A 12,586-nucleotide genomic window follows, 5' to 3' on the forward strand; every position below is an offset into this window, starting at 1 on the left:
CAAAGCACATCTCCATACAGATACGTGTAATGCTATGCATTATGGGTCACTACCCAGACCAGTTTCGATCTTTATTGAGGTCTCTTCAGTAGGAGCCAGACCCAGAGGTGATGCTAAGGTTGAAGTAATGCAGAAGTCATATCATCATATATGAGTTGCCAAAAGGTGTCACATCTTATTATTAAATTACTCTGGATTAGAGAAAGTTGTTGGAAGTTTTTTCACTAAGGCAAGTGATGTGAAGTCTTAGCTTCCTTATACAAGTTGCCCTAATCCTGAAAATACATCATCAAATTCCTGATATATACCCTCAAGGTATGTACAGGATATGATAGTACTATATGAAAAATTTACATCATTACTAACTTCCTATCTACAATTTTCCTCCAAATCAGTCTGTTAAATGTCAAAACTCCAATATTATCAGGTCTTATATTTCTGTCTTGTAAGGTGCTTTTTACTGTATCAATCCACCTATATCTTGGTCTTCCTCTGGGTCTTTCAAATGATAGTCCTGAAAATACTTCAGGTGCAAACTTTGTTTGCTTTTTTTTTTTTTTTTTTTTTGCTTATTTGGTATACATTTCCTGGTCATTCTCCTCCACATTACCAGATCTATACCAACAGCCAACAAAGTACTTCATTCTGTTCATCTCTATTTCACACTGTACTGCCTCAAAACCATTACCATTACCCCCCCCCCCCCAAAGCTGTATCCTGTGCGAACATAACTGTTTTTCTATCATCAATAGCACTCCACCACCATTTTTACCTTTTCTATCTTCACAAAATGCATCATACCCTTCCATCTCTATTCCTGTCAGAATGTCATCCTCATCCAACCATGTCTCACTTATGCCAACAATTTTGGATGAATAAACTCAATCAATGCAACCATTTCATTTCCCTTGTTTCTGATACTTCTGGCATTCATATACAAACATAACAGCTCATTCCCAGATCTGTAACAAGTTTCACTGATACCACTTATTGGATGTCACTTCTCCATACTTTCCTCGAGCCATTTCTTTTTCTCCTTACTCTTCCCAGAACCCTCTTCAAATCCAACTGTTTTCCCTGCATCCCAAGTCATTCCCTTCCCTTTTTGTCTACACACATTCACATCCTCTTGGAGCATTAACCTTTCTCATGCTGTGTTCTCCTGTCCACCCTGAGTCTTCCAATTATACTGTTTGTCTTGCACACTTGTTCTCTCATTTTCTACACTCATGCTATTCACTTCTTCATTAATAATCACCAATTTTCAGTCTCTCCTTCCTTACTCTCCTGCTCTTTGTGTCACTTCTTATTTGCTCAGATTCATTCTCTGCATTCATTACTCTTCCTTCCAGCAGCAGTCTCTTGAAATGATTCATATCAAACCCATTCAAATGCAGTCCATCACCATTTCTTCCTTCAAACTCATTCCACACATTAACAAACTGCACTCCTTTCTTTTCATACATTTCTGCTAACATGTCATTTATAATTCTTTCTCTCAGCCTCATCTCATCACTGTTATACCTGGACAAGACACTGATTACCTTTCCTATCATGCTATTGTATTTTATCTGTCTCAACTTTCTGATATCTAATCTTACATTCTTCTTGTTCCAGTCAAGTCGTTTATCCTTAATACCATTACCAGCTCCTTTGCTCGCTTAGTCCTCATATCCAACATCTCAATCACTGTATTCATTTTAACTCCAGGAAAACAAACCTTGTGCATCTTCTTGTTTACCACACCTCTAATAATTGAATCACCATACAATGCCGCTCCCAGGTCTTTTGTTACCATTTTTATACTGACATCATTTGTTTTCGTCTTCTTGACTCTTCCATGCACATCTACAATTTTCTTCATTTCACTCTGCATCTGCCTTCTCCTGCCTTATCTTTACCAACTCAGCTTTCAAATCTTCTTGCATCCTTTTTTCACTATCATTCACTCTTGCTATTTTTCACTGGTTACGTACACTTGTTCGACATCATTATTGCCCATTTTATTGTTAATCTCACTCTGTTTTTTAACACTGTATAAATTATGGCCTGCTTTATCGTCAGTTGAACTTTTTTCTCCTTACTCTTCCCAGAACCCTCTTCAAATCCAACTTTTTCCTTACATCCCAAGTTATATAATAAATTTAATTTAATCCCTTATCCAAGTGTGAGCAAACAAAGTTTGTGCCTGAAAATATCTTCACGACTGAAGCAAGGTAGTGCAACTGTTGGCAACTCGGAGCAAAGGTGGACCAAGCTCTCATCACTCCTTGTCTCAGTATCTCCCACCATGGAAAGCACATGCCTTTGCGGACATGTATAATGCTATGCATTGAGGGAAGGGCCACTACCCAGACCGGTTTCGACCTTTATTGAGGTCTCGTCAGTGGGAGACAGACCCAGAGGTGGTGACACTAAAGCAGAAGCAAAGGAGAGGTCATGTTTACCTATATGAGTTGCCAACCGGTGTACCACCTTATTATTAAATTACTCTGGATTTAGAGAAAGATGTTGGAAGTTTATTTTGCACTTGGTTAGACTATAATCAAGAAAATTTTTTATATTGTTAATTAATACATTTAATGCCTTTATCTAGTCTCTTTCGACTGAAGGTGAGTTAGCCAGTCTCATATGGAGGTAGAGGTTTTTTTTTTATCCCGGAAACTTGTGTTTTTCGTCCCTCAGAACAGGCAAACTGGTCTGTGATCGCACACGGATCTACAGTCATAAAACACGTACTTAATCTCTCACTAGGAGGGCTCAACCTGTCCTAAGGGTGGTTGAGGAATTGGGGAACCCTACACACACACAAAAAAAAAAAAAAAATTGTAGCACATCAGAGATGTGCTAGAAATCAGAGAGCATATGATGGTTCTGAATTCATGATATCATGTTTACATTTTATATAGGATGAACTGTAAATGTGAAAATAACTACTTTTTCCTAACCATAGGAAATGTCAGTATAAAACACTGCATGCCCTTTTAGCTTTTTGACATGATATGGAGTCATTTTTGAAATATATAGTTCTATTTGAAATGAACTAAACTTGAGTAATGAATGACAGTAACCCTTCTTTTCAGGATGTCAGTATAGCCACCATTATAATTTATTTAGATAAAGCCAAATATTTCGCTCTGAAAATTACAGTGAATGTTTGGTGGCAATGACAGTTTATTACAAGGTAGAACGCCAACAATGGATTGATTTGAAACAGAAAGAGCCACATGTTATACATGCAACATCGTGATGGTATAACTGAGAAAACTTAGGTTAATCATCAATAACTGTAAAAAAAAAAAAAAAAAAAAAAAAACCTTTATTGAGGAGTTATTCTGATAAGACTTTCCTATTTTAGATAGGCAGTCATTCAGGTGGTGAAGCAGGAATAACAGGAATTTAGAATACTTGTACTGCTATAGTTTTTAGGGTCATCTCTATTACCTTTTTTAAATTTAGGGATCACTGTTGCTTTATTCCATTCTATTGGTGGGTCACTTGTTGAATAGATTTTATTTAAAAATAATAAAAGTCTTTCTTTAATCCTTGTTCCTGCATATTTATATAATTCTGAACCTAACTTATCTTCTCCAGGTGATTTTCCATTTCTTGTTCCTTTCAAGAAATGATTTCTAATTCTTCTTTAGTTATTTCCATTTTGTTTTCATTGAATGGCTGCCAGTTATCTTTTTTAAAATATTTGTCTGTCTATTCACCATCTTCCAAGTAAAAAGTACTTGCATGCTTTGTTATCCACAATCTCCTTGTTTTCTCACTTGCTACCATGCACTGAAAAAGTCTTGTGTCAAACCTAAAAAACCCCTTTAATAACTGATATGTTTCTACTATTCTCTTCTTTTCTTCCTATTTATTACCCTTTATAATCCACATATCTTCAATCTTCACAGAGAATATTGCATAGACTTGTTCCAATCTGTCACTCATCTCTGGATCCTTTCCACCATCTCCCCAGGGAATACAGGTGACTAGATCTGTGTAATCTGATGAGCTGTTTTGCCTCCTTTGCAATATTGTTCTCTAAATTTCAACTCCTTATCTGCTGTCAATGTGGAGATCCCTTGTCACATCAATTTCCTGTAGTCTATTTCTATCATTGTAGCAAGCAGCTTGTGTATTATCTTGCACTTGGCCACATTAAACTGCAGCTGATATCCTTTGCCCATCTGCCAGCCTATTTAAGTCATTCTCTCATAATTAACCACAGCACACTATCACTACACTAAGACAGTGTGTCAAGTGTGGTGTGATATGGCCTCCTCCCACGTTGAATCCTTAGACTCCATAGAAATTTCATGTAATGATAAAAACTGTTACTATGCAAATATCCTGAAACTTAGTTTCATATTGCTCCTAATTAAAACAATAAAAAACTTAAAAAAAAAAATAAGAAATATAATTCAACTTTTTATTAATTGAATAAAAAGTTGAATAAAAGAGAATAACAAGCTATCTAGTCAGCTACTTACCTACCTGCCCACCCACTGTTACAAAAAAAGTTATTTACATGTGCAGATGAGATGTTAAAATTTTGATTTCATAAATTATGCAATGTTTCTATTTTAACAGCCTTTTGGAGACTATATAGTAACGTTAGTTAACATGATGGAGCAAATGGATACCACTGATGAAAAAAGGAAGACTTGTACTCCAAAAGCACTATATACTACTCCACGCTCCATTTTTTCCAAAAAATCGGTTACTCCAAATGTGCATGATTTATCTGAGTCATCTATTATCAAGTATTCAATAAAATTCAGGGAGAACACTCCATCACTGAATAGGTATGTTTGTGTTCCAGTATTTGATATTCCAGTATTTAATTGAAACGGTTGGTAAATGTTCTTTTTTTTTTTTAACCACTTGTTTGGCCACAATGAATGAAATATATTGAACCACTTTGCACTTCATATTCATAGTTTGGTCAATATAATATATATATATATATATATATATACATACATACACACACACACATAATGGTCATTAGAGTGGTTAATGTGCTCATTTTGTATTATACTTGACAAGAAATTATATTTTTGTTTTAATCCTATACTCAAGATCTCATGACATGGGTTTCCATGTCATGAGATTCTTAACATGGTAGTAGTCTCTATAATTTATCAAAATGAATGTAAGAACATGAGCAGCCACTGGTCAACATATGTGCAAAAGTTCAACTTTTTTATTTTTTAAATTTAAATATGATAGATGACATTCATATACTACCTAGGGGTCACCCTGCTTATTGGAATAAAAGTAACCTACTTTGTTAGGTTACTTTGCTTCCGACTGTTACCAGGTTTGGTTCCCTAGAGTAGGACTTCTTTCTGATCCTCTTTTTCCTACATGTAGTGTGAGTGAGATGTCTCAAAGACATGTCAGACACACTATAATGACCTTAAACCTACCCATTTAAGGGTAAAGCAATTTTCCAGGCCAAATACTATAGTGCATAGGAACATTATTACTCTTGACCAGCTAGTAAATAATCTTGCTGCTACTTATTCTGCCAGATTGTATCCTTTTATCAAAGCCATAACATTGAACAGGAGATTTGAGTATGCCTTCAAAAATTTTTCCTTACACTGCATTCCCATACACTTTAACTCCTCCCCAGAACACAACTATGTAGTCAGCATTTCTCAAACTTTTCTAACTGCAGCCCATTTAGGATATATGGTGGTGATGCAGTAGCTTGTTCTATGCAACATTACACACTTGTATGCAGCATACTGCAGAATATTATGCTTATTATTATTATTATTATTGTAAAATATGAAAGGTTATATTTGACCATAAGAGATGAACTTCCATATACCCCTCCCCCAAGTTCAAAATTTTGGAGTAGTTGGCATAATGTACACAACCTTAATATTTTTCAGTGGAAAATTAAGTTCAAGAAAATTAGGATAGGAATGAAATATATTATGAATTATTAAATACTTTACAAATGAGACACTTGTAAAGTATTTGTTTATTCAAGTTCAAGCATTCATGGAAGTAATGAGGCAGCCACTTATTTCTGAACATACAGTGGCGACATAGTGACTTATTGTGTGTAACATTATACACTTATGTGTTGAGTATACTTCTTCTTCACCCATAGTCTATGTAGACTGTTGGTGCACTATAAAGGTGACAGTCCTAACATGATCTCTCTAGGTGTTTCTGTCTTGGGATCTTCTTAACAAGGTGGAGAATGAAGAATTAGTCCATTTTATAATTTTATCTATCCTGGTGATTCTAGGTTGTTCTAGTGTTTTTCACCAGAAGTCAAGCCCTCTAATGTTATTTTAGATAAGTTTTTTGATCTAGCTATGTGGCCCAGTCACTGGAGCTGTTTCTGGTGTATTTTAGTGATATTTTCTTGTGTTCTAGCAGTGGAGTGGATTTTCCTTCTAATCTTGTCATCTGTTAGATGTGTATGGTTCTTCAAAAGTTTTCTATAGCGTTTCATCTCAAAGGCCAATAGCCTTTTCTTATCTTCCTTTAGCAAAATTCAACTCTCACATCCATATAGTAAGACAGTTAATAAGGGTATCGATGAGATAGTCTTGTAGTTAGATGTATTTTATTGGCCTTCCAAAATGACTGAACGGCAATAGTTGCTTTAGCAATGCATACTTTAATATTATGTTTAGGCTGGCAATCTCTGTGTTGTAAGCTTCCCAAGTAGGTGCATATTTGTACTTCTTCCAATTTTTCATCATTAACTGAAAAAATATGTTTATTTTATTGAAATTACATGAATTATACAAAAATTTTTTTAAAATTAATAGTTTTTTAAATACATGCTATCCTGTATACAAGAGTATACAGAGTATTTGAAATAGAAAATGATCACCATTTAGTGTTCAGTAGGATGAAATTGAAGTTCATGAAAAGAAGGGTGTGTAAGAAAGTTTTGAAATGAATCAAAGTTGAACAAAAGGAAAAGTTGGTCCTTGTTGGAAATCTATACAGCAGAGTAAGAAATGATTACCAGACATATAAAAATGTTTTGGGAAAATTTGGAGAAAAGATCAAAGCAAATAATGGTAAGTACCTGCTAAATTTCTGCTCAGGTGGACTAGTTATTACTAATACTATATTTCAATAAAAATGTGCACAAATTCATGTGGAGAGAAGATTCAAGGAATAAGAAAAGTCTCATTGACTGTGTTATTGTCATTGCTGGTTCAGGACACAAGAGTGTACAGAGGATTTGAAATATGAAGTGATTATCATTTAGTGTTGAGCAGGATAAAATTGAACTTCATAATGAAAAGAAGAATGTGTAATAAAGGTTTGAAACAAATCAAAGTTGAACACATTCTTCAACTTTGCTTGTTGTTTTGCTTTCAGATGTGAACTGTAGACTCAAATACACAAACATTATTCAAGAAAAACTGAAAGCAAAACAAGAACTAAAGATTTAGTGGCAAACCTTAAAGAAAAAAAGATTCAGTCAGAGAGGCATGTGGTGAGGGAATCTGCAAGGATTCCCTCACCACATGCCACAAGGAATCAGACCTCCATGGTGGACTCAGGAAGTTAAAGAGGCAGTCAAGGAAAATAAGAAGGCATATCAAAAGTTCTTGGCAAGTAAGTCACCCTGTGCTTTTAGGGAATATAGAGAAAAATGTAAGAAAGCAAAGCTTTGTGTAAAATTAGCTAAATAAAAGTCATGGGAAGACTTTAGTAAGAACATTGAAAATGAAAATTCTAGAGGCTATTGAAAAAGCACAGAAATGGAGGACTGTAAAAGGAATGAGAGATAATAAAGGGGGACATGAAACTGAGGTTAAAAATATGCTTGATGTGCAGAGTAATTACTTTGAACGATTGCTAAATGAAACGCGTAACAGCATGGTGGTAGAAGACACTCAGCAGGAATGCCATCTGAAATATATATCTGTACTTGAAGTAGAAAAAAGCTATCACAAATCTGAAATGTGAAAGGGCAGCTGGTGTAAATCATATTCATAAATAATAAACCAGAAATGCTGAAATATGGAGATATAAAAGTTTTACAGTGGCTACATTGCATAATTTAGAAGGCCTGGTTAGAGGATGGTCGAATTTCAGATGATTGGAGTAGAGCGCTCATAGTACCATTTACATTTACATCTATAAAAAAGGGGAATAAAGCTCAATATGAGAATTACAGGGGAATTTCTCTATTGAGTGTTCTTGGTAAGATTTATTCAAGTATTCTTGAGAAATGGCTAAGAAAAATGGAGGAGAAGCTTGGAGAAGAACAAGGTTGGGTTCAGGCCAAACAGGTTGTCAAGATCAGATTTTCGCTTTTAAGACATATAGTTGAAAAATCATGGGAATATAACAAGGATCTGTATTTAAGTTTTTAGAAAAGAACTTGATATTGTTAGTATTCAGGAATGTGTTAGCAGAGCTAATCTTAGATGGTATGGCCACTTAAACAGAATGGAAGAGGAAAGATTAGATAAACAAGAAAAAGATGCAGAAGAAGACCAAGATGTAGTTGGATTGATAGAGTAAAAAAGTGCCTCAGAGGACAGAAATATAATATCTGATAATAATATTGGAATGTTGACAGATAACAGGCTAATCTGGTGGAAAATTAATAGGAAGTTAGCAATGAGATAAATTTTCATGTGGTACTATCATAAGATCTTATACACCTCTGAGGGTATATGTCAGGAATTTGACGATGATGATGATGATATATCCCATTCTAAACTGTATCTAAAAATTTATAAACTAAAATAAAAAGTATATTTATTCACTAATGAAATTCTCTTTCAGCCCACCAAGAAAACTGCAAGGTCCACTAATAGGCTGTGGACCACACTTCGAGAAAGGCTGATGCTAGTTATCATAAATAATTTCATGAACAATATGGATCAAAAAACATCTCTTTCAGAAAACAATCATTTGAAAAAAAATAAAAAGAACAAAAAAACTTGCATATTTGTTCATCATTTGCAATGTTAACCCATATATGAAATGTTTGCTATCACTTTCAAGCATCTGAATTCAATCTGTTATTTCTAATTAACCTCAGCTTCAATGACTACCATCTGCCTCAACTTTCCCAACTATATTTGACATAATTTTGTCAGCCTCACCTGTGCATTTGTCAGATCTAGCATCCTGTGTCATTGAATGTCAAATCTTGAATCTGTTCCCACTCTTTTCAATCTCTTCTGAGTTGATTTCACTTGTTCACATTTATTTCCTCCCTCTCTTTTCAAATTCTGATAATCACTCTGACCTTTCTCGTTATTTGTCTTTGAAACAGCTACAGTTTAGTTCAGAAGACAGCCCAAGGAAATTAGAGGAGAAATCATGGTGATCTCATTTGCACTAATGTAATGCCAAAGCCCATGAGTCTAAGAGTTGCTGGCTGAAAAATGTTCCAGAGTAATGAAAACTTTTTTTTTATTTGTCTTTGAAGTTTCACTATATTTCCAGTTACTTAAAGAATGGGGGTCATCTTCCTTGATTACTTCAATATCAACAAGTCAAACTGATTTCTCTTCTCCGTTTCCACTGATCAAGCTGGAAGAGATACTGAGATATTTGCTATTAGCAAAAACTTTTACAAATTGTCCTGCCTACCAGAATACCAGATAATCCCTCCCCTTCCCCTCCAGCTTCAGGTGGTAGGCAATTTTCATCCCACTGTGAGATCATCAGCTAACTTATAGCAGGTCTGAAGTACTTATTTTAATTCTTTACTCATATGTAAGTAAACCAAGTTTGTATGAAGTATCTTGCGATTTGGCTACTTGTATATAGAGGCTGTTGACTTCACATCGATTACCTGAGTATACCATAGTACACAGCATACTTACACAAGTAATAAAATGTTCTATTATCATATTATTAAAATACTCTGGGTCATAGATAGTTGTAGAATATATGAAAAATATAACTTCTGCATTGATTTAACCTCGGTATCTTCCTGAGTTGAGTTCCCATTGATGAGATCTCAATAAAGATTGAAACCAGTCTGGCTAGTGATCCTTCCCATAATGCATAACATTATACATATCTAAGAGGAAGTAAGGGCTGTGCATTATGGGATACTGAATCAACTGAGGTAAGTCAACAGTATCTATATACAAGTTGCCTAGTCATCAAGAAACTTCGTGCTGTAGACTCTGTTTGCTTACACTTTGCTAAAGGATTAAAACAAGAATATTCCTATCTGGTATAATTTACTTTGTAACCAAGTGGGAAAACCCATAGCCTACTCACAGTACTAAATGTGTAACAGGATTGCAACATTTTGTGAGTGAGATTCATAAAAAAAAATCCTCCCAGTATCCTTGATCTCATGTAAAGCAGCTCTCCTTCCAAATATACAGTGGATGTCATAGCTCTTGGTAACAGACCATAACCTTGTTCAAGTTTTCTTTAACGTGGAGCATTTTTTATTTAGCCACTCATTCAGCTCATGGTTTTGGCATTTTACTGATGCAAATAGAATGACCCATGTGATTTCTCCTTCTACTTTCCTTAGCCTGATTACTGTTTTCTCTCTTCTGATGATGATGATGCTTTAGATTTTGCAATCTTTAATGTGTGAGTTTGATATTAAGATAAGAAAAAAAAAAAAGCCTATTCCAACCAAATATTTGAAATAATTCTTATTGGAATGAATGCCTTCGTCTTTCACACCATTATCCAAATCATACCATTTTCCATCAGTTGTGCTGAGGTGGTACAAAAAAATAATTTGGCATATCACTGGTAGCTAGAAACCAAAACCTTAGCTTTGCACTTGATTTGAAGGAAGTGTACATATTGAATTTGCAAAGAATCCATGCTATTTGTTCAGAGGTCCCTTTTAAGGTAGGTATTGAAATTCTTTTCCTTTGAACCAGCTCAGCAACTGTCTTCTTTCTTACCATCTACAAAGGAGTCATTACTACCTTTATCCTTACCAGGTGTCTATCAGATACTTTGCTCATGTCATTTTTGCTATTTTGGACAGATTGGCTTCATAAAATAGTTCAGACCTGGTTGGACAGGATGGTTCATAAAAATAAAGCAAAAATGGTGAACTTCATGGACTTTATTATCAGTTAATCAGGACATTGAGATTACAATATTAGAGCATTTTAATATTCTAATCAGGATGATGAAATATTAATTTTTATAGTACTTGTCATATTCTATTCCATTACAACAGTAAAAATTATGTACTAAGTGTACATGCTCCTTTAGTGTTCTGTGAATTAGTATATGCATGTACAGAATATTTTAAAACAGAAATGATGAGCATCTACTCATGTTACCTAAGGTAATGATAGGTAATTTTAATGAAAAATGTTAAAACAGCAGTTTGCAGGAAAATGACTTACGAATTATGAAAAGAAATTCATTAAAAATTATTGTTGTCTTCTTTTTCTGATGAACTGTGATTTATTGAAATGGTTATATGATAAGTTGTTTTAGTTAATTACCTTTTGCACATGTTGAAGAATAGAAGAATTCATTCAATAAACTTCCTTTGAATGATCTATTTTTGATGAATTTTCATGGGGCAAATCCAGTTAACTCTCTCGTAACCATCTCATCCCACTTTGTCTCTTCTACAGGTTTTATGAGCATTTTTATTGAACTGACTGCTACCATTCCTTCACTTTTCCTTAAGCATGTAAATACACAAATGCCTACTAATCAACATCTGATTGCTATCTGGCTTCAACATTACTAAACAAATGTATTGTTTTACCCCTACTACCTCCATTCTTCAGAACAGTCTTCCTCACAGTTTTTTCTAGGGATTAGTCATTCAGCTTGGCCTGGTTGGCTAAGTGAATAGCACACCTGCTGTCCAACCAACAAGTCGTGGGTTTGAACCCCACTGTGGGCATGGATTTTTGTAAAAGCCTGCTCTGGACAAGCTTGTATAGGCTCCTTGAGTTTATAAAACTTGTCACTTTTTTTTTTTTTTAAATGACCATTTGCCTGCGCACAGCAGTGTTATTGGTTTTGCAGTTGAAATCTCATGTGAGATTGATACAATAATTCACTGTTTGAGTGGCCAGTTCTAATAATTGATGGGTCAGATAATTGAAGTACATTTATTACATGGTACTTTCCCAGAAGTTGGTTGATTTGAAGGTTTGCTGTTTTGAAGGTCATATAAATAGTAATTACTGTATATTAAAAAAAAAAAAAAAAAAAAAATCAGATCTGGCAAATGTGTGTGTGTGTGAAAATTCATTACATACAATGCAACAGTCTGTTTGGATGAATAAACCATGGGTCCACAACCAGATATTAGAAAATAGTCATTATCTGAGAATCTTTATCAGTTTATAATTAAGCAGGATATCACTCAGTTGAATTTAATTACTATTTATATTTCACATTAAGGATGGTAAATATGTAAAATCAGGCTCTTAACTGACAACTAAGGGGGGTGAAGGTGAATAGAAATCATTCATTTTGAAATTGAGGCAATAAATATGCTAAATGATATCTAGTTGATTGGTTTATTTTACTTTCTAATTGCATACTGCCAGTATTTTTTTTTTTTTTTTTTTATGTTGGGCCCATATACAATGGAGGTTGGCTGGTCAACCTA

General features: G+C 34.4%; 1 protein-coding gene across 1 annotated transcript in view; it reads left to right on the top strand.

Annotated features, from left to right (window-relative positions):
• LOC150100276 (uncharacterized) overlaps window positions 1–12,586 on the top strand; it is a 127,183-nt gene that overhangs the window by 78,414 nt on the left and 36,183 nt on the right. Inside the window, exon 5 of the mRNA XM_090403070.1 lies at window positions 4,588–4,802. Within this exon, the coding sequence (XP_090259196.1) occupies window positions 4,588–4,802 (215 nt within the window). The remainder of the gene's footprint in view (window positions 1–4,587; window positions 4,803–12,586) is intronic.

This window comes from Typopeltis vanoorti, chromosome 13 (assembly GCF_054136105.1).
Source record: "Typopeltis vanoorti isolate ZY-2024b chromosome 13, IOZ_Tvanoo_1.0, whole genome shotgun sequence".
Lineage (NCBI taxonomy): Eukaryota > Metazoa > Arthropoda > Arachnida > Uropygi > Thelyphonidae > Typopeltis > Typopeltis vanoorti.